This window comes from Euprymna scolopes, chromosome 24 (genome assembly GCF_053919585.1).
Source record: "Euprymna scolopes isolate OS-2025 chromosome 24, ASM5391958v1, whole genome shotgun sequence".
Taxonomy (NCBI): domain Eukaryota; kingdom Metazoa; phylum Mollusca; class Cephalopoda; order Sepiida; family Sepiolidae; genus Euprymna; species Euprymna scolopes.
Window position 1 is genome coordinate 75,605,048 of NC_136505.1, and position 23,779 is coordinate 75,628,826.

General features: G+C 34.0%; 1 protein-coding gene across 6 annotated transcripts in view; it reads left to right on the forward strand.

Annotated features, from left to right (window-relative positions):
- LOC145246769 (X-ray radiation resistance-associated protein 1-like) overlaps window positions 1-23,779 on the forward strand; it is a 334,894-nt gene that overhangs the window by 276,340 nt on the left and 34,775 nt on the right. For 5 of the 6 annotated variants that reach the window (XM_080108553.1, XM_080108552.1, XM_080108550.1 and 2 more), the window contains 2 exons: window positions 10,225-10,485; window positions 20,563-20,731. In XM_080108553.1, the coding sequence (XP_079964679.1) occupies window positions 10,225-10,485; window positions 20,563-20,731 (430 nt within the window). The remainder of the gene's footprint in view (window positions 1-10,224; window positions 10,486-20,562; window positions 20,732-23,779) is intronic. The other variant, XR_013863167.1, reaches the window with a different exon arrangement.

Genomic DNA, 23,779 nt, shown 5'->3' on the forward strand with positions numbered 1-23,779 from the left:
CAATGATCTAAACATAATTCTCAATGAAAAACCAAGACACGGAATAATAAAATAATGTTAAAATATACACATTGTTGGTTACCACCCCCTTATTCAAATGTACATCTTTCTTTCGTTGGAATTTCTTAACCCATTTTATATATATATATATTAATTATGTGTTAATTCTTATATACGTTTCTTTTAGTTTATAACGGTTTAAAATTAAAAGACGCTATTCTTATTTATAACAGCATAAGTAACAGTTAATTTAAAGGATCACCATGGCAACAGGTTGGAGAGTTAATGTTAGTGGGCATGGTATGGTGGGAGGAGGAAAGAACGGGTTGCAAATGGGGTTTAAAGTGATTTAGCTGGGCGGGGAGAGATTGAAAAATATTTATTGTTTATTATTTATAAAAAAAAAGGAAAGAAAAAGAGAAGGAAAATAGGAGGATAAATTAATGAATTATATGGCAGATTAATTGTTACATGCATTCAGCATTTCAGGCGTACACACGTCACAGCTTTTTTATCGCCACAGGACTTTTTTCTTTTTTTTTTAGTATATATATAATATATATATATATATATATATATATATATATATATATATATATATATATATATATATATACTAGCATGGGTTCCCGCGTTACCCTAGTATTTGGAGGTGTGTGTTGAGCAAAAAATAAAAAAACTGGTAGTAGGAAGGCAGGCTTGAACCCATACTATGAAGGAGGAAAAGAATGGGAAAAAACGTGACGTCTTTGCTGTTACGACCACCGTCAAACCGAAAGTGACGTAGGCTAGACAATTGAAAAGAGAGGATGACTTTCGAAAATATCGGCGAAAAAAAGCGACCCCTCCCTGTAGAAAAGTGCTCAATTGAGGGTGAAGAAATTAATGTTTTTAGCCAATTTTTCAATATTTGTCGTCTGAAAGATCGAACTTCAAAACGATACTGATCTTGGTGAAATCCGTTGCCTTTGTCGAAAGTTTTAGGCAGACATGCAAACATACATACATACATTTATATATTGGTAACTGAAGATTTTCGACCCAAACCGATTAAAAAGCTTGCCCTATCTCTGAATACTCTTTATGTAAAATTTCAAATGTTTAGACCAAAAATTGTCTGAGTAATTTGGTAGTGACCGCAGAGATCACATTTTTTTTTTAACTTTGACCTCTCTTATGACCCTTAATATTTATTGTTCTGGGCTCAAATCAAGTTATTAAGTTACATCCATGTCCAAGGAAGCTATATCTAAAATTTCAAGTATTTAATCCCAAAATTGTCGGAGGAGTTTGGTAGAGTTCTCAAAGGTCAAATCGTTGAACTTTGACCCCTTACCAGCCAATTCTCCGGCCCAAAACCGATCACAAAGATTTTCCCAAATCTCAGTACCATGTATATCAAACTTTGAGTCTGTAGACTTAAAATTGACAGAGTTATTGCGTAGGGAAATGTACACAGACAGACACAAACACACAGAGAGACACACAGACACGTTCACTTTTATAGATAGATAGATAGATAGATAGATAGATAGATAGATTAAGCAAAAATATATACGTATACATAAATATATATGGAAACAATTTTTTTTTTTACTGTAAAGATTTTACGAAAATATTATGCATGAATATAATTACACGTAATAGTTAACTCAAGATGATCATTCCATAAGAAAACAGAAAAAACTAATAGGGAATTAATTAAAATGAATGTTTAAAAGACTATGCAAATTAGCTAGATTATTTGCTAGTGAATGCATTTCCACAGCCCATATATAAGAAAATTGTATTTTCTTTTTAAATGAATAGAAAAGAGTGTTTTTGATATGAATATCAATATACACAAAAGAAAAACGAATTTATAGGAGTATAGATAGATAGATAAATAGATAAATATACTGCTGGTCTTTAATTTTTGATCAGCAGTGTGTATTAACGTGGCCTTCGTTATAAAGATGGCCGGCCAGCTGAAAAAATGACGTCATCGCCGAGGTCCCAACAAGCAAGATATGTGGAACTCTTAGACTGTCAATAACGAACAGTAATTTTTACAGACAGCGTTACAAAACTTCAAAATTGGATTGAAATAAAGAAAGAACACGATGATTTATACTGAAACTCATCTAATATTAATAATAAAAAATAATAAAAAAAACACAAGTTGTTTGTTTAAGTATCATAAGCAATTGAATATTTCGTTGTATTATAGATTTTAAAGATTAGAATGCGTTCTTTAATTACTTATAAATTTCATTTTTAAAAAGTGAAGGAACACGATTTGATTTGTAGTAAACTTGAAGTTTATTTAATATAATTAAATGAAAATTATGCATGTAAGATTATGAATATTTGAAGCAGAACACAAGCAAAACGTTTGATATGAGTTAAGACAATAAACAAATATTAAAATTAAACTATTTTTTTAAATCAAAATGAACAATATTTTTTAAATCAAAATGAACAATATTTTTTAAATCAAAATGAACAATATTTTTTAAATCAAAATGAACAATATTTTTTAAATCAAAATGAACAATATTTTTCAAATCAAAATGAACAATACTTTTTAAATCAAAATGAATTTTTTTTAAATCAAAATGAATATTTTTTAATCAAAATGAACAATATTTTTTTAAATCAAAATGAATATTTTTTAAAATGAACAATATTTTTTTTAAATCAAAATGAATATTTTTTAATCAAAATGAACCACAATATTTTTAAATGCAAATGAACCACAATATTTTTTAAAAATCAAAAACAATATTTTTAATAAATTTATGAAATATTGCACAGTAAAAAAAATAATTAACCTAAAGAAAAAATCATGTTTCTTATTTAAGATTATTTCACCGCATAACAAAAATAACATGCAAAATCATTTTTTTATATCCATATTTTCAGTTTGTTAAAATACGTGGGTTTGTATTACTGTACACATAGATTCGAAAAAGTTGTCAAAAAACAAATATATAACAAATAAATGTTATCAAAGGCAAGATAAGTTACTTTTCTACTAAACTGGATATATTTTTCGTGTTTTTATTCAATGTAACATGTTTATTCAGCTCGAAAAACATACAGTGTTTACCGATGTATTCGAAAATTCAAGATGGCGTCTGATTCTCTCTTTAACACGGTAAGTTTGGGAAAAGGTGTTATAAATACAAAACCGGATAAAATACTGTTAAAAACTCGCTCAATATATGTTACCGTGACATAGGGTGACATATATTCGGCGGGTTTTTAATAGTATTTTGTATAGTTTTTTATTTATAACACCTTATCCCAAACTTACCGTTTAAAGAGAGAATCAGACGCCATCTTGAATTTTCGAATACATCGGTAAACACTGTATATTTTTCGAGCTGAATAAACATGTTACATTGAATAAAAACACGAAAAATATTTGGTAGAAAAGTAACTTATCTTGCCTTTGATAACATTTATTTGTTATATATTTGTTTTTTTTTGACAACTTTTTCGAATCTATGTGTACAGTAATACAAACCCAATTACGTTAATGAAATGAATTGTAAGACCATGAGTGAACGCGCGTTTTTTTTTAGTTTAGTTTCATATATATATATATATATATATATATATATATATATATATATATATATATATATATATATATATATATATAAATAAGTATTTTTAAATTTTATCTTTCTAGCTTTAAAAAAAAGTTTAAAAATTTTATCAGCCGGCATAATTTATTTTTAAATATTGAAAGAATTTCAGAAAAATTAATTTTTGCTAGATTTTTAAAACATTTGTGTCAACAGCTTAAAAAATCGTCTCTTCAAAAGAACGTGTTTTAAAGAGTCGATGTTGTCTCGCATTTTCATTAGTTTTGTATGCTGTAAAAAATTTTTTTTAATATTAGCAATTTATTTGAAGCTTCTTATTTTGAATGGTAAAAAACTTAGGATGATAATATTTAATTAAATTATAGTTACATCGTGTTAAATACAGGGGGGAGCACGTTAAAACTTACTTTGCTGAATGGAGATATCCACGAGTGACTACCGGTGATTACCGGTGTCAAGCAACTAAGGGACTATCCGTGATGACGTCAGCAGATTAAATTATTTTTGCCCACCGGCCATCTTGTCTTTTAAGACGGTCTTGGTATTAATCTATCTATCTATTATATATATAAAAGTGAACGTGTCTGTGTGTATGTTTGTGCGCATTTTCCTACGCTGTCAATTTTAAGTCTACAGACTCGAAATTTGATATGCATGGTACTGAGATTTGGGAAAATCTTTGTAATCCGTTTTCGGCCAGAAATTTTCGTGTTAAGGGGTTAAAATTCAACAATTTGACCTTTGAGAACTCTAACATACTCTTCCACCAATTTTAGGTCTAAACACTTGAAATTTTATATATAGGTTCCTTAGACATGGATGTAACTTAATAACTTGATTTGAGCCCAAAACAATAAATGTTAAGGAGTCATGATAAGGTCAAATTTAAAAAAATCGACCTTTTGTTTGTTGCTCAACATACACCTCCAAACACCCAGGCAACGCCGGGCTGAAATGCTAGTCTATCTATATATCTTTTTTTTTTTTTTTTTTACACAGTGATCACCACTTATCAAGGCCCGGAAGCCACTCAGGGATAAGGGTTATTGCAAGTACATTATGTTAGTGTGGAGATTTGATGAAGTGTTTAATTAGGGGGGCGGTTCATTAGGAATTTGTTAACATTGGACTTGAAGACATCCAAGTTGTAGTCCGGAGGGAAGCAGGCAGACGGAACAGAGTTCCACAGGCGTGCAGTTCTAAGAAAGAAGCTTTGTTCATGGAATTCGCGTTTTGATTTAGGCACAGATATAGAGTGGGGGAAATTTTTCACAGTGGATTCAGCTAGACGGGTGTTTTTCGTGAAAGATTGGCGAGGGGGGACCAGAGATTGGAGTTCAGACGAGCACCCGCCATGGAAATAACAATAAAACAAGGATAGGCTCGCAACGTCTCTTCTGTAGGAAAGAGGTTGCAGGGCAGAGAAAAGGGCATCCCCTACTAAGCCACGAAGTCTATTTTGTACTCTGTCAAGGCAGGATAGGCTGTTTTTAGCAGCTCCTACCCAGATATGACAACAGTATTCCATCTTTGGACGTACTTGGCTTTTATATAGATAGAGAATTGCATCAGTAGTGAGATATCTTCTGGAGCGGTAGAAGGATCCCACCATCTTTCCAGCGACCTTGGCAACAGACTTGATGTACGTGTTCCATTTCAGATCAGGAGTAAAGGTCAAACCAGGAAGCTTGTCAAAACACGGGGCCTCACCCAGACGAGAGCCATCCATCACAATTGATGCCAGATGGGGATCAGAGCGTTGAGCGTCTATAAAAGTGAAAGTGCCTGTCTGTGTATCTGTGTGTCTGTGTGTGTACATTTTCCTAGGCAATAACTGTCAATTTTCAGTCTATAGACTCGAAATTTGATATACAGGGTACTGAGATTTGGAAAAATCGATGTGATTGGTTTTCGGCCAATTTCGATTAAGTGGTCCAAGTTCAACGATTTGAACTTTGAAAACTCTACCAAACATCCCCGACAATTTTGTGTCTAATCACTTGAAATTTAAGATATACGTTCCTTAGACATGGATCTAACTTAATAACTTGATTTGAGACCCGATAAATAAATTTTACGGGGGTCATAATAGGGGTTAAATTTTAAAAAATTGACCCCTTTTCTTTTTTTTTTTTTTGCTCAGCATACACCTCCAAATACCCGGGCAACGCTGGGAACCCATGCTAGTATATCTATAAAGGTGAACATGTCTGTGTATCTGTCTGTCTGTGTATCTGTGTGTCTGTGTGTGTACATTTAACTATGTCATAACTGTCAATTTTAACTGTCCATTTTAAGTCTACAGTCTCGAAATTTGATATACAGGATATTGAGATTTGGAAAAATCGATATGATCGGTTTTCGGCCAGAAATTTGTCGATTAAGGGGTCAAAGTTCAACGATTTGACCTTTGAGAATTCTACCATACTCCTCCACCAATTTTTTAAACACTTGAAATTTTAGATATAGGTTCCTTGGACATGGATCTAACTTAATAACTTGATCTGAGCCCAAAACAATAAATTTTATGGGGGTCATAATAGAGGTCAAAGTTTTAAAAACATGACCTCTGCGGTCTCTACCAAATTACTCAGACAATTTCTGGTATAAATATTTGAAATTTTACATAAAGGGTATTCAGAGATAGGGCAAGCTTTGGGTAAAAAATCTTAAGTTACCAATATATAAATGTATGTATGTATGTATATATGTTTGCATGTCTGCCTAAAACTTTCGACACAGGCGACGGATTTTTCCATATCAGTATCGTTTTAAAGTTCGACCTTTCAGACGACAAATATCGAAAAATTGGCTAAAAACATAATTATCTTCACCTTCAACAGGGCACTTTTCTACAGGGGGGGGCGCTTTTTTCGCCAATATTTTCGAAAGTCATCCTCTCCTTTCGATTGTCTAGCCTTAATTAAAACTTACGTCATTTCCGAATTGGCGGTGGTCGTAACAGCAAAGCGTTAAGTTTTTTCCCTGTTGTTTTCCTCCTTTGCAGTATGTAATTGTAATTCCCGCCTCCACCACAAAAAATTGTATTTGTCATGTTTTGCCCCCCCCCCCTTTGAACTTGAAAAAATGCTCGAGATTAGATGTCTCGTTGAACGCTTTGTGGCCAAAAGTGGGTGCTCATTTTACGTTAAATTTATATAGAAAAGTGATCCCCACGCTAAAATGTTAATTTTCGTTTTTTTCAAAATTTCATCTTTTTATATTTATAAAGACTGTTTAAACGTATTAGGCCCCAAAAAAGTAGGTCTTAAGTTTTTTTTAAGGGTTAAACGACGCTGAGTCACGTCGTAAAACGTGACCATTTTAAATTTAAGATATTAAATAAATTTTAAAGAAAATCTGTTTCGCAGGCAATTGAACATACTTGCTATGGTATAATTATTATAATAAATCCTGGGCAGCACCGATTAAATTTTTTAAACAAACAAAAACGAGCAGATAATATATGGGATGATGAATTTTGCTCACATGGAAAATTGGCCTTGTGTCTGACTAATTCTGCCCTTGTGGGGATGCAAGTAAATGAGGACATTAGTTTTAATTATTTTTCTCTAACCCCATATCCCCCCTTCCCCCGGGCATCGGCGTTGAAAATAAGGAAAAATGATGTATTCTGGAGAAGTTTTTCAAAAAACAACTTATGAATTATATCGGCGTACTTATAGTTTACTTATAGTTTACATGACCAAAGAAAACTACTAAATACAATGTAAGAAATGGATAACACAACAGTTTATATAATTACAAAACTCTAATGACCTTGTAACGGGTGTTGTAACTCAACATCCGGTTTACGACTTCCGGTTGCACATGAGTACATAAACATAAACCCATAACAGTGTAAATCGCTGGACCGATTTCGTTCGAACAAACGGACATCCTTAGAAAAGCGAATAAATTTATTGAATAAAAAACTTCAAGAAATGGGAAGCAAATGCAAAACGTGATTAAAAATAATACGTATACTGTTTCATATATACGGTATATATTATACTAAATATTCAACACGACAATAAAACGTACTGTTTTACTGTGTACGTTTTCAGCGCCCCAATGTTTTGTTTTTCGCGTTTAAATTATCCAAATAAACAATTATTAACACTTTCTGCTTTTTTTTTACATCATTCATTTCCGTATTACGTTTAAGTTATTATAACGTAATTTTCTTACAAATAAATCTACTTTAACCCTGTTGACAACCATAAGAGCGTTTTACAACGACGATTTACGCGACAATAAAACATATTGTTTTACTGTGTACATTTTCATCGTCCCAATTGTTTTTTTTTGTTTTGTTTTGTTTTTTTCTCGTTTAAATTAAAAGATATATCACAATTTGAATTTAACTTTAAGTATTATGGTATCTGCTCAGTGCGCATTTACCTATAAGTATGGCAAACCACTTATAATTCAATGGCTGTAAGTATTTTTTTTAAATAAACAATTATAAACAGAACGACTCATAGAAATCTATCAATATTCTTTTTCATTTTAATATACTTTCATAGAAATGTTTCTGTTATGTCATAAAACCTATTTTCTTTACGTTATAAGTGTCACGCTCATACATTAATTCCATAGCTAATATAACATACTGACCCAACGGGTCATGAGTAGTCTAGTAACAAATAAAAAAGCTTACTTATAAATTAAGATGAGCGAAAAAAAAATTCCCCCGAATTAAAAATAAAAATAATAAAGAATTAAACTATCAGTTATTCCCCTTTGGTTTTCTGGTTTGAAAATTAAACGGTGTCAGATTTAAGATAAAATAAGTTAAATCAAATATAAATTGAAATGAAAATAAACTAAATAATTAAATTTTAAATTATATTTTTAAATAATACAGTTGAAACGAGGCTATTTTGTCGAATAAGTAATACCATCGAGCTAATTATTTAAATAGATTTAATTTAATGTGATGTGCAAATGACCGTAACTCAATGTAAATGTGGTTTGAACAATGCTATATAGAGAAATTACACATAAAACATAATGTCTCCTTTAACAGAAGTATTCTATCATGGGTATTAATATTTCTTGACCAGGAGAAGTGTACACACATATCGCCTTTATATTTCTTTGAACATGGGGGGGGGGTTGTACACACAGACAAACACACACGAACGCTACTACATTATATATATAGATTAGATGTCCATATATGTGTACATATATATATGTGTCCATATATATATGTGTACATATATATATGTGTCCATATATATATGTGTACATATATCTACTATTATATAAAATTCACTTTGTGGTGGAGGATGAGTTCCTTTCTCGTAGGTCCAGAAACTTAGTTTGTTTAATAAAGTTCGAAACCAGTTCGCTAGCTTTTTCATTTTTTAATTTTTTTTGTTAAAGAAATTTGGTTTTTATATAGCCATAATTAAATTTTATACCCCCCTCTCACCCAAATATTCAAACATATTCTTACTTTTATATAAAAGTTAATTTGTGTGTGTGTTCCTTCCTCATAGGTTCTGAAATGGCTGAGCCTATCTTTTGCAAATTTCACACAAAGCTAATTTATGTGTCTGGCAGTGTTCTTAGATATGTTTTGTACAGAAATTCATCAAACCAGTATCGAAAATCTAAAAAATCCGATATTAAAAATAACTTTTCTCTCATAGATAAAAAAGAATAATTTTTACAGGGGAATATTTTATGGTACACCAGCCAAGGGAGGTAATAAAATTTCAGCAAACTATTTCTTATTAAAAAATTTATTATCTGGAGATATAGCTTAGTAGTAGAGCATTCAACAATAGATTGCATGATCCCCTGTACAAGCTCTGGTGTACCTCACCATTCTATTTTAATTTTTTCTTATTAATGAGTTCGATTTATCATAAAATAAGAGGCACCATTTAAAATCGCCACAAATCATTTCTTTGTTTGCATATTTTAAAACTAGACATTAATCAAGTGACTTTTCCAGGGCATCAAGCCCAAAAATCAGCTGGCATGATATTGTAAACAAACAGAGATGCAATTTGACGAACGACATTATTATTATCATTTATTTCTTAGTCCACCAGGCAAATTATTCCTCGTAATATATAATAATCAATAGAGAATTGATTCTATAATAATACATACGCATTCTACATAATTAAATATCACATTTAAGCATATTGTAGGACCAGGCATCGCCGGGCTGCCAGCTAGTATACACACACACACACACACACACACACACACACACACACACACACACACACACACACACACATATATATATATATATATATATGTATATACGATTATGAGAAAATATATACTATAAATAATATTTCGAACAGTAACAAATATTACACTCAATGAAAGTTAATTTTCATTTTAAAACCAAAAGATGTTGAATCAAACGTTTTATTCATTTTATAGTACTAACAAAACTTACTTATGACATTTGAGGGGGGGGGGCTATGAACATTACAATAAGTAAGTGTTTTTTTTATTCATGTTTGTGAAAACCTTATACACCTTCGTTTCTTTTTATCTTTTTTCTTTTTCAACAAGTAGGTGAGTCAGCAAACAGAAAGAAAGGAAGACAAGAATAAACTAATCACAAATTCTCTTTTATAATTTTTTGAAGGTCAACGACAACGTTCAGAAACTTCCCAAGCTAACTGTCGACCAAATTCTTGCATTGGAATCTTCCAAATCTTCCGAAGAACAATCACCGGATAGTGACCGTAGTAACGATTCCCTTCACAAGGAAACTGCTTATTCATGCTCAACTGATCATTATGAGAATAAAGAAATGCCCGCTTCTGATCAAACAGAAGAAAACTCTACCCAGCAAAATGGTCAAGATATGTCACAAACAACTGCTCCAACATTCTTTATGACACAGGTCAGTTAACTTGTACATAAATTCATCAATCTATTCCTTCTTCTTCTTTGGGTAACAGTAATTATAATATCAGTAATAACTCTCAATTCGTTCCACCAATTCTAAATTCACTGCATCAACTCTCAATTTGCGGCACTAATTCTCAATGTTTCTTTTCTCTTTGGATAACTCATTTGCTTTTTCACCCAAGCAGTAGTAGTGCTTTCTTCTTCTTCTTCTTCTTCTTCTTCTTCTTCTTCTTCTTCTTCTCCAGACAAGAAGACAACATCCAAAAAGCAAAAGATGTCTGTGGCACAGATCATCCGTCTTCTTATGTTGCCATCTCAAACTCCTAACAGCACCTAAATTTTCATATTTATTATTTTTGTGTTTGAAGTGTTCCAGGTTCGAGTGCTAGTGCTTCTCTACAGTTGGTGACTCTCCACATCACACCCCTTTCTGATCTCATGATCACACAGGTGGCATCTTGGCAGTGGTTGTTTTTGTTGGGTACTCCTTCATGGAAGTAAGGCTTTTTCAAAACTATGGACTTCTCCAGGAGCATGTGCTTCCACTTCTGCTTTGCGAAAATCATCTGACTCTGTTTCATCATCATGTACCAAACTCTCTGACTTACTCTTCAAAGATGTTATGCTGTCAGAACCTTCTTCTCAAGGAAAGGATGCTATAATGGGGATGCAGGTCTTTTACCAGGACGAATTGTGGATTAATTATCTCGGTCACCAGGTCCTGGACAAATTTTGTGGCACAGCAACTCTCCAATACCTTCACTCACACACAGTCTCCAACCTGACAGGGACTGTGCCCAGGACCTGCTGATGGTGGCATAACATCGACTCCCATCATCCAGACCTCATAACAGTAAATTGGCATTGGTTGGTGTGGTCAAATAGGAGTCAATGTTTTGGAGGTCACATTATAGATAGCCTCTGGTATAGAACAGTGCATACTGGCTGCGATTCATTTCACAGTATAGTGGCATCACTCCACTATGCCATGCCCAGCTGAAATTTCAAGTCATGCCTCCATCATCTGCAAATATCCTGAATTCCTTGCTGCGGAAGGCTGTGTCATTATCCATGAGTTGCTCCCACGGTGAGCCATGTTCACAAATGACCACTTCTAGTTGTTGAATCATGCCATGCTAACTGCTTTCATGCTCAACTGTGATGAGCGACAATCTGTGATAATTAGGAAATGGTAAGCACCATAGTTCGTAATGACCATCCCCAACTGTTGCTCATCTCTAGTTTTCCCTTCTCCCTGTGGACTGGTACTTGATCAGTAAATTGGCATTCCATGCACGTTTAATATATACAACTTGATTACTGCTTTCATCATCGCAAGGCAAACTCTTCTGTTGAATAAGTGGTATATTGCAGTACTGGTTGTCCACTGTTTCTATGAATGGCCATGATCCTGGCCACATCCAGCTCAGCTACATGCACTGCACTGATCAGGGCTTAGGTTCATCATCCTTCTTCATGGTGTTGAATCACTACTGTGGCACATGCATCAATTTGTCAGCAGCCATGTTATGAATTGATGCAATATCACGTCCACTAGATCATTCGGCTTTACTGCATTCAGTCTCACACATCGTATTCCATACACATATGGGGAGATGCCCAACAAGCCTTCCACACAAGGAGATACAGTTCATTGTGTGACGATATTAGATACTTCTGGGACCGTATTTCCTTGCTTCTAATGCAAGACATCATGCTCTCTTAAGACCGTCAATCCCAGCATGCATCCCTCAGCCATTCAGTCCTTATATTCAAGTTCAAATTGAGCCAAATATTCCCTAACTTGAGATGCAGGCACAACGTTTTCATCAACAAAGATATCATCGATGAAAGCTGATGTTGTGGGGTCTACAGCTTCCTCCTATGATAGCACCCTGCTGATGATGGAGTTTATAATAAAGGGAGCCATGTTGAATCCAAACCCTAGACATGTCAGACAATCTTTGATGGTCAAATGGAGCAGTAAAGTCAGATTCATTGATGGAGATGGCAGCACACGTGAAGACTTTCTCATTTTACTGCATTGAGCCATAACAGATCAAATGTCCGTGGTTTACCATGCACTTCAAGAACATTAATCCTGACATAGTCGCTTTCATTTGTGAAAATAGTGACCACTCCCCTCCCACGGCGTGCACAAGGTACACCTCTTAGTCATGACGTCCACACTTGCTGTCTTCCAAGATTGACATTGATTCACATCTACTATTGTATACAAAATCCTGTGTCAATTCATGCCAAACACTACATTCTATCAATGTAGATGATAATCTCTGCGAGTCTGTCACCTTGTCATTTCCACTGGGATGACATCTTGGTGGGAAAGTAGGCTATGCCTTGTCCCCTTGTTCATTTGCCAACAAACAGTCCTGAGCCCAGTGTCCAACCTTGCTGCATTGGTAGCAATGGGTTCCACAGCTTTGGCAGGCTCTCACTATGTGACCGATTGTAGAGTTACTCCTGGTAGGAACAGCAAATTTACCACTAGATGGATTCGCAGCTATAACCACTTGGTGGCTTTGGTCCCTCGTCAACGTCAGTACCCTTGCTCTTGCTAATAGCTCTTCCATGGTCAGTCTCAATTTTTGGTGTCTGATGCAGTTCGATGGAGATGGCATCAGGAAGCCCCACAACAAAAACAGTTTGGCAAGCCTTTCTAGATGAATTCCCTTAAAGCCAACCCGACCAACCGTCTGATGTTGTTTGCATAAACGTTCACTTGCTCGCTAACCCATCTAATTTATTCTTAGTTGTGAATACAACATCCGTGAATGCCTCCTTAACTGAGTCCCTATTTTCTCCAACATAATTGGTCACTCTTGTCCATCTCCAAGTAGAGGGCCAATGCACCATCCAAAGTCCTCATCTGAAGTCTCACTACCAAACTCAATTTCTTCAGCCACGCCACTACATCTCCTTCGCAGGTAAACAGCTTCACCATATTACTGCTGATTCACATCTTCGCAATAATAACGACCAAAATAGCTTGAAAGTAGGAAAAAGGGAGGAAAGTTGCAATTCCTTCTTACTAACTCTTCTTACCTTTCAATTCATCAATGTCTACTTTTCAATGTCTCTTTTCTTATTGTATTTGGCACAAATATCTTTTCTCTTTCCACGACTTGTTTGCTTATTAACCTAACTAGTAGTAGTTTTCTTCTTCTTCTTCTTCTTCTTCTTCCAACTGACAACAAACTCACTCGAACAAGATTACAAAAACAAAAGATGTCCGTCACACTAAAAATCTTTATGCTGTCACCTCGAACTCCCAATAATGCCTAAACGTGTATACGTGTTATGACTCTCCACACTGTTACCACAATTATACGACAGAAAATAAAAATTATCTTGTAACAGCTGCAAACAGCTTTAATACCATCTTTGTGTATGTTCTTTTTTTGGAACATGATTTGAAAATTAGGTATATCCTCCAACATATATATATATATATATATATATATATATATATGTATATGTATGTATGTATATGTATGTATGTGTATGTATGTATGTATGTATGTATATATATGTATGTATGTATATATATGTATGTATATATGTATATATATGTATGTATGTATATATATGTATATATATGTATGTATGTATATATATGTATATATATGTATGTATGTATATATATGTATGCATATATATGTATATATATGTATGTATATATATGTATATATATGTATGTATATATATGTATATATATGTGTATATATATGTATATATATATGTATATTTATGTACATATATATATATATGTATATATATATGCATATATATATGTATATATATGTATATATATATGCATATATATATATGTATATATATATGCATATATATATGCATATATATGTATATATATATATGCATATATATATGTATATATATATGTATATATATGCATATATATATGTATATATATGTATATATATGTATATATATATGCATATATATATATGTATATATATGTATATATATGCATATATATATGTATATATATGTGTATATATATGCATATATGTATATATATATGTATATGCATATATGTATATATATGTATATATATGTATATATGTATATATATGTGTATATGTATATATATGTATATATGTGCATATGTATATATATGTGTATATGTATATATATGTGTATATGTATATATATGTGTATATGTATATATATATGTATGTATATATATATATATATGTATATATATGTATGCATGTATATGTATATATATGTATATTAATGTGTATATATATATACATATATGTGTATATATATGTATGTATATATATATGCATATATATATATATATATATATATATATATATATATATATATATATATATGTATGTATGTATGAAAATTATAGACAAGATAAAATATATATATATATATATATATATATTGTTATATATGAATTTATCAGTTCAATAAAGAAAAACATTAATGGGAGGAGAGGTTATAAATGCTCTTTATACCTTGGCATTTGGAAAGCTAAAGAAGAGGAGAAGGGAGCTAGGTTACAAATATAGAGAAATGTGACATCTAGCTTACACTTTATTAGGAAGAAGATATTAAAATACACGAGATAGAAGGGAGATAATAGGAAGGTAGGATTCCTAATATAAAGAAGGAGATATATTGAGGCCAAATTGGGTCTTAAAAATATTAAAATTATAAGGAGAGTAATGATCTGGAAATTTCCGTTGATAAGCTATGGGTAAAATTAAAACCAAAAGGAAGCTTAAATTGGTAAACTAATTTAGGGAGCATTCAAAATTAACATCTTATGGAAAAAGGAAATATAAAAGAATGAAACAATGATCTAAGCAGAAGTAAAGGTAGATATGCCCACAGATAGAATGTAGGTAGGCAGGTGAGGATATGGAGGAAAAGGCAAAAAAAGAAACTCGCCAAACAAAAGTATAAAAATATATAACTGCTACAACAAAAAATATAAATAAAAATATAAATAAATAAATAAGAATTAAAACATAAACATTAAATAAAAATAAATATAAAAATATAAAAAAATATTTTTTAAATATAAAGATACAATATATTATTATAGAGTCGAGATTTCAAAGGTAAAAAAAATAGTATTTGGGTGCCATCAGCTAGAATCGAAACCAAAAACTGTAGCATTCACAGCTCGTGATGTTACCACTATACCAACATGACACGCATATGAACTGATTAAAAATTAAATGTGTGTTAGCAAAAACACATGGAAGGGGTAAACTGAGCAATATCTTTGCTCACTGCTAGACTAGTAGTGACAACCATACTCTTTGAGTGTCTGTCTCTGATTGACTTTGTAAACCGGTTCTCGTTCCCTGAAAGTGACGTCATGGACGAAAACGATGTCATGGAACAGTTCATTATTCTAGGCAGTAGGGGTGCGTCACCAATACCCCCTCAAGCTTTTTGTTTGTAAAAGCTGTTAATACTTTTTTTTATTTAGGATCGATCATTAGTCGATCAGTGACCGCTCTTTTCTGAACTGACTGGCGTTGTTCAGGCGTTGTTTGGGGGGGGGGGGTCGAGATGGAATGTATCGAAAATAGTGTCGATCAGTTCTTCCTTCAACTGTGGTGTATGACATCTTCTTATTGGTTTTGGTGACATTTATATGTTTTAGTTCTTGCACGATATATACCATATCCCTGATTCTCTTACTGATCGTACCTACATCCCAGAATTAGGTTTTATTTTTGTAAATTTTGAAGAAAACTCGCTCCTGGCATGAAACGTTTGCTAGGTATACAAATGGTCACTTATGGTCTTGACTGTTTTAGCAAGAGTTTTTCAAAAACGGATCTCACCTTCTGTGCAAACATAGTTTCTACTGGTAAGGCTACTGTGGGATGAATTACATCCAATCCTAATTGGATGTAATCCTATACATGCGTAGGAATTGTTGGAGGGCTTCATCTGTTGGGGTTTCTGGAGCTTTCTTCAGTGGCCTTTGAGAGTGTCCAGAAAGCGTTCCGCTTGCCTATTCGATATTGGGTGATATTGGGGAGTGGTTATATGTTTCATTTGGAGCATGTTGCAAAAACTTTTGAACTCTGCAGGCGTGAACTGAGTTCCATTATCACTCATGATGCAATCCACCAAAACGAGCAAACAGTTCATGTAGAAAATTTATTGTTGTCTCAGTTGTCGGTCTTTTGCACCTTAATACCTCAGGCCACTTGGTGTAGCTATTGACTGCAAAGTCGATATGAATTCTAACCACGGTTGGTCAGTTTTCAACCAGGATTTGAATGCAATGTGTGGTGCTTTTGCAGCGAGGATGTAATCTTTGCAAGAGTCTATCATCTCCATTATCAGTAGACGTGGCCTCTCATTATGCTTTTCATTTGTTTTTGTTTTTTTCCAGGATGTTCTGGATGAAAATCTCACAGAATTTGTTTCTGGAATTATCTTTCGCAATATAGTAAGACCTCGTTACAAAGCAAGAATACTTCAGGAAAATTGCCGTCTTTCATGGCGATCTTGTTTTGGATGTTGCAGATAAAGTCATCCTTATCTGTTTCTCTTTTAATTTCAGGTAGGGATACCGGAAGCTCTCTAATTGTGTTGCCTATCACTGTTTTTTTTTTTTTTCACAGTCAGTACAAAGAGCAACCTTTCCATAGGTATCGATGTATATAGGCTATCAGCATGGCTAATTTGTTTCGATGACAAGTACTCCAGTGTAAAATTATAATTCAGTAAGATTGTACTCCATCTTTGCAGTATATGTCGTTATTTTGCATTCGAAGATCGTAAGCAAACGTTTATGGTCCGTTTGCAACGTAAATTTTCTGCCATGGAAGTATCTATGAAATTTCATTACGGCTAATTTGATACTTAGTGCCTCCTTTTCGATTTGTGAGTACTGTTTCTCAGCTGGTAGTAGCGATCTGAATACATGGGCGATTGGTTTTTTGGTACTGTCAGGCATTATATGAAGTATACAAGCTCCAACACCATATGAGTTTGCATCGCTTGCTACTATTATTTCCAGGTATATATCATAGTGTGTAAGAAAAGAGATCAGATGTTAACATATCCTTGATTTCCTTAAACGCCCAATTCCACGCTTTTCTTTCTTAAGTAATTCATTCAGTGGGACGTATAAGTCATGCATGTTCTTTATGAAGACTTGGTAGTCCCAGAAAGCTTTGGAGTGCTTGCAAATTATCAGGAGCAGGCATATTCATTATGGTTTCTGCCCTCTAGGGTCGGGGTGTCTACCATTTTTATCGATTATGTAGCCTAGGTATTTTATCTCGTTCACACTTAGCTTCTTTCACTTTAAACCTGAAGCTTTGAATTATTTTAAAAACCTCTTGTATATGTTTGCGATTCTGGGCTGTGGATTTACTGGCAATGACGATGTCATTCAAGTAAGTGCAAGTGAAGTCGAGGTCGCCCAGCATGGTGTCCATGACCTGTTGAAAGATCACATGTACTATCTTGACCCAGAAGACTAACCTCTCAAACTTGTAGTCCCCTGTGCATATTGATGCAGAGGAGTTTAGAACATTCCTCCTCAATGGAGATCTGTAAATAAGCATCACTTAAATCCACCTTAGAAAATATTTTACCACCATTTGTTGAATGTCTGATGTGCGGAGGAGATAGTGGTAATTTTTTAGAGCTGCATTCAGGCCCGTGGAGAATTCTTGCACACGAATCTGATTAGTCTTTTTGGTCACATATACAGTAAGGGCTGCCCAATTAATAAGTATATGTGACCAATTACTGTTCACTTTCAATGGTATTGCGGCCTTTTGTAGCCGATCCAATTCCTTATTGATTTTCTCAGTCGCCACAAATGGGGTGTTTCGTTTCTTCTTGAAAATACACAGACCATTTTCCTTCAGTTCAAATCTGGTACATCTTCTGAGACCCGATGAGGAAATTTCTAGAAATTTATCCTTTAACTCATCCTTCAGTCGTTGTGCTCCCCGTGGACAAGTCTTCTACCTTATGGCAGAATTTGTTCATAGGTTGGTCTCACAATTCAAATCGCTCTATCCAATCCATTCCAAACAGGTTTTCGGATGTTGATAAACTTTCACTTTTTGGTAGTACCATTTAACATCAAAGAAAGTGTCAGTTCTCCCCCAAATTTTACTTTATCGCCTGTGACTGCTCGAGCTGACTTATTCTTCTTACACGTGATTGGTTTCTTCAACCTTTACTATGTAAGTTGATAATGGACAGGTCTGAGCCGGAGTCCAACTGTAACTCCACCATCTTATTGAGGATGTTGAAAGTGACATATTTCCAGACCCTTTCATTTTTGTTCTTTCCTGCCACACTCATTGCATATTTTGTTTTAGTAAAAGCACGTAACAGACTTCTAACAGACTAATGTTGTTCACCACAACAGTTGCATGGATTTGTAGGCGAATCAGGTTTGGAGATTGGATGGCCACTCTTTGGTTGTGCCTGTTTTTTTTTTTTCTCGTTTGTTTGTTTTTTACCATGAAAGTAATCCTTTGGTCTGAAACTAGTCCTTCACATGACACATCTAATTCCTTGATGTTTCGTGTGTCATTCTTTTTACACTAACTACATGTTGACAATCCTTAGCCAACTTCTGGAGAGTGAGCCTTTGCTCACTTGTGAGTCTAGATAGGACTTGTCGTCCTATCTATCTTTTTTTGCTGAGACGAGACCCTGTGCAAAAATCAAACATTTAAAATCGTCTGCTGATAATTCAGCTGGCTGAAAATCATTGCAGTGTTTCTTAATAATAGATACGAAGGTGAGATAGTCTTCATCGCTGTGTTTTGCCAGTTGAAACACTTCCATCTCTTGTGAAAAAACATTGTATTCAGGCTGAAAAAGTTCAGATAAAAGCTTGACTGTTTCAGAGAATTCCAGCTCGCTCAAAATATAGTCAATGAACTTACTGTGTAGAAGTAGGTAGATCTTTTTAGCATTGCTCCACTCTTGGCAGTCAACAGTGAATAATTCCTTGTATCTCCTATAAAAAGCGTCAAACGTCATATCCTGCTCGGGTAGGTATTTAAATGTATCAATGGAATTCCATATGGTGTTTAAGGAAAATGCGGTGCTGTCATCACTGTGTTCTGTCTTATTCAACACTTTTAAAAATAATTCCTCGTCTTGTTCCTTCCGTTGAAGTAACAATTTCTTGTTTTGTTTCATTCTATTGAAGAAGCAATTTCTCCTCCAACACATGCTGCCGCTGCGCTTATTGTTGCATTTTGTCTTTAAAAATTTCTCCCAACTTTTGCTGGTGATCTATCTGCGCCCTTAGTAATTGTGTAATTATGGCCTTAAAGTCTTCCATATTGGATATCCTTCCCAGGCGTCAAAGATTTTTTTTTCTGAAACTGGGCAAATAAAAAGAATGTTCTTTCTTTTGTGTGAGTGTGAGTGTGAGTGTGTGTATTGTGTATGTGTGAGTGTGTGTATGTGTGAGTGTGAAGGCTACCAGTTGTCAACTTGGTATTTCCATATACCAGCGTTTCAAACAGAACTATTGCACAGTGGTTCGAGTACTTGGAAAAATCAATTGTAAAAGTGATATTCTCCTGAAGATTGAAGGTTCAATTCTCAGTGTGAGTGACTGAAAAATACAATTACGAATTACTTAAGACTTCTATCCAGTCATGATTGAGGGAACAAGAGCACGCTACTCCAGTGAAGTAAATAAAAGGTTTGTTCGGAATTCCGTGAAGTAAATAAAAGGTTTGTTCGAAATTCTGTCCAAAGTCCTCAGTTCGACGGAAACATTCCACAGTTCAACCAGATACACCCAAAGAAAGTTGGAGGTTGCATCGACCGAAAAGTTATGAAAATGACAATCAAGATTAAAACAGTAGTTTGATGAATCCAAATAATACTTTTTATTTCCTGTTTTGTGAATGCAGTGTCACAAATCTTTTTATGTCATAATCAGCATCATTTATTAATTCTTCGCGTTTTAACATTTGTCTGATTAATGAATTTCTTATTTTTTGGTTTTCTATTTCTTCGTTTTCTTTTTTATTGCTCGTGAAAGTCTTGTGATGAATTGGTCCCAAACATCAATCAACAGTCACCTCCGAAAACAAAAAAATATTGCATCCCTCCAGAATTACTTCAACGGCATTACAAAGAATATGAAATTCTCTTCGAGATAGATGAAGATGAAGAGGAAGAATATGTCAATACGGTTCAACCACCAAGAGGTATTTAGCATCCAAACCAACAATTCTCATAAAATGACAAACAAAGCAACAAAACTATGTTTATTTATTATTGATAATTTGAATTGTTTTATTTGAATTATTTGTTTTATTTGAATTATTTGTTTTATTTGAATTATTTGTTTTATTTGAATTATTCCGACTGCTATTTTCATCTTGGTTATTATATTCAAAACGTTTCGGCCGATTTTCTTCACATATGATCTTAATGATTAAAGACATTGGTTAACAATGGGTTTTAAGTACCAGTGTTCCGGGTGTTGAAGGCGCAATTTTTACTACAGGTGATGATTACTAAGAATAACATATGTGAACACCGGATCATAAAACCAATTCCTGTGAAAGAAAGGTTCAGTTCCAAATTCTTTATAGGTTTCCAAGTTCAACCATTATGTTCTCAAAATTGAAAAGTTACATTGACCAAAGTTAAATTTATTCAACATTAGAAAGGAATAAAATACCAACATTCCCCCCTCTCTCTCTCTCTCTCTCTCTCTCTCTCTCTCTCTCTCTCTCTATCTATCTATCTATCTGTCTAATAACACTTCATTCACACACACACCACACACACACACACCACACACCACACACACACACACACACATATATATATATATATATATATATATATATATATATATATATATATATATATATATATTTGTAAGATATAGCTTTTGATCGATACGTTATTCTGCCTAGCCAGTTTATCTCTGTTTTTGTTTTGTTTTGTTTTTACAAAAAACATAAAATCTTCATTTTTCAGTTTTATGTTTATGTTTAAAAATGATATTATAATTTTTAATATGTCTGTCTTCATATGCATCAGAAAAATAATTTTAATTATTTCTGATACATGCGAACCTGCACATATACGTCATATTATATACTATTTCTACACATAAACGCAGTAAATGTTTGTACATGTTTCCTTTTTTGAAAACATATAGTCATTCGCAAATTGATTATAAAAATTGTAAGTATTATTGATTTGATGTTTTTTTATTATTTCTCGTAAGTTTTTCCTAGAGAAGTGTGTATTTACGTACGAAAATTTTTCTTTTCCTATGAGTTCAGCAGTGTTCAGCACCATTTCCATTTAAATAGCAACGTTTTTAGGTTTAATTTTTCATATTAATACACGCTGAAAAAGGCGTCATATTTTTTGCACACAAACATATTCATTGACAATTTATTTTAATTGCTTTTTATTATTTCCAGTATCTTTTTTTCTTCTTCAAAAAATGTCTAAATTACACCGACATCGACTTGTGTTCATAAAGCAGCCTTTTTTTTTTTGTCACTCCTTTTCTTTTCATAAGAAAAACACCACATCGACATTTGCTAATAAATTGTTCTTATAAAATGCATCTTTTTCGTCTACTGAATCTATTTTAAAAAATGTCACTTCATATCATTTTAGTAAACCGAAAAAGACGTCTTATACATATGAAATTTAACTTACATTTTGCTATCGTCCTCATCAGTTTAATGTCTGTTTTACATGTGACATGTGTTGGGCGACTTTTAGTACTTGATTTTGTGAGAAATCCCACATTGGTTTGCTCTTGGCAGACTGAAAGAAAGACCACAAAAATCACAACAGGCTCACCTTTAAATTTCAATGGAAACTTTATTAAATTATGATGATCCCACATTGCAAAAAGATGCGTCATCTTCAGCTATCTGCTCGATAGAGCGAGTAACGCCCGTAATGGGTAACAGTTCATGGATTTCTTTGGTGGTTGCAGGATACAGTCCTCCATGTGGTCGAAGAATTATTGCGGTTGGTCGAAGGGTTTGAAGTGATGCCTTCCAGGATGAATAAGGTAGTCGTCTCTGGAGTTCACGGTGTATTGTATCCGCCTAGCAGATAATGGGGAGTCAAACTGTAGACTTTTATAACTGTCTCGGAGAGACATTAATGATATAAGAAGAAAATTCCGTCCAAAGAAGCAGCACAAGTGCCAATGATGATATATTTCGACCAATATCGGCATAAGTGTTTTCAAATGGAGGTAACATTTCGCCCCACATCAAGGCTATTAATTATTAATTATGTCGCAGAAAGACAAAAGGACTCGAGGTTCAATGCCTCAAATATAATGAGAATGAGTGTCACGTTTTCCTCGACCACCGCCTTTTCTAAAACTGAAACAAGGCGCCGACAAACGTCAGCGATTAATAACAAGGACCCATCTGATTGGTCCAAACAAAACCGTGGGCGGTCAAACCGACCAATGAGGTGCCTGCTTATTTCTGCAGAATTTCTAACAATTTGCAAACTAACCTATCTTTGCACAGGCCTTTATTTATCCTCTTTCTCACAAATCGATCCTTATAACTAAAATAATTTTATTGTCGTCGGTGGTGCCCACTCATGTCCGAGTATCGGGTCCATCATCTGTCCTCTATCTTCTAGGATGCCTATATTTTACATGGCTTGCAAGGTCCAACAGATGATAGAAGAGTCGCAGGCAGTATTTGCAAGGGAGTGTAGGGGAGGACAGGGACTGCTGTTCTCGCTCTCTCCTTTTTTTCTTAGTCTTTTCATATTGTCTTCTTTTCTCCTCAAAGTCCATGGCACCTTTGCATGCCAGGGTCCTCCATTTTGCCCAGTCCCCGGCAGCCTATTCCCATGAGGAAGGGTCGATGTTAGTTGTTGTCAGGGTGCACTTAAATTGGCCTTTATAGCACAGTTATGGTGCTCCTCGAAGTCGAGTCTCGTTGGCGAGCTCGCCATAAAGTATTTTGGGGGGCAGTCTGGAAGAATCCATTCTACTGATGTGGCCTCCCGAATGGTGAATGATGGTTTCCTACACGCTGGTCATTTTAGTCCTGTCCAGTACTTTCAAATTAGTGATGTGGCTCTCCTTGGTTATATGCAAAATTTGCCACAGCTTGTGTTGCTTGAAGCATTCCAGGTCTTTTGTATCGCTTCTGTATGAGGTCCATGTTTCACAAGCATAAAGAAGTGTGGAGAGTACTACTGTCTTGAAGACCATGATTTTAGTGGCCAATTTCAGTGAG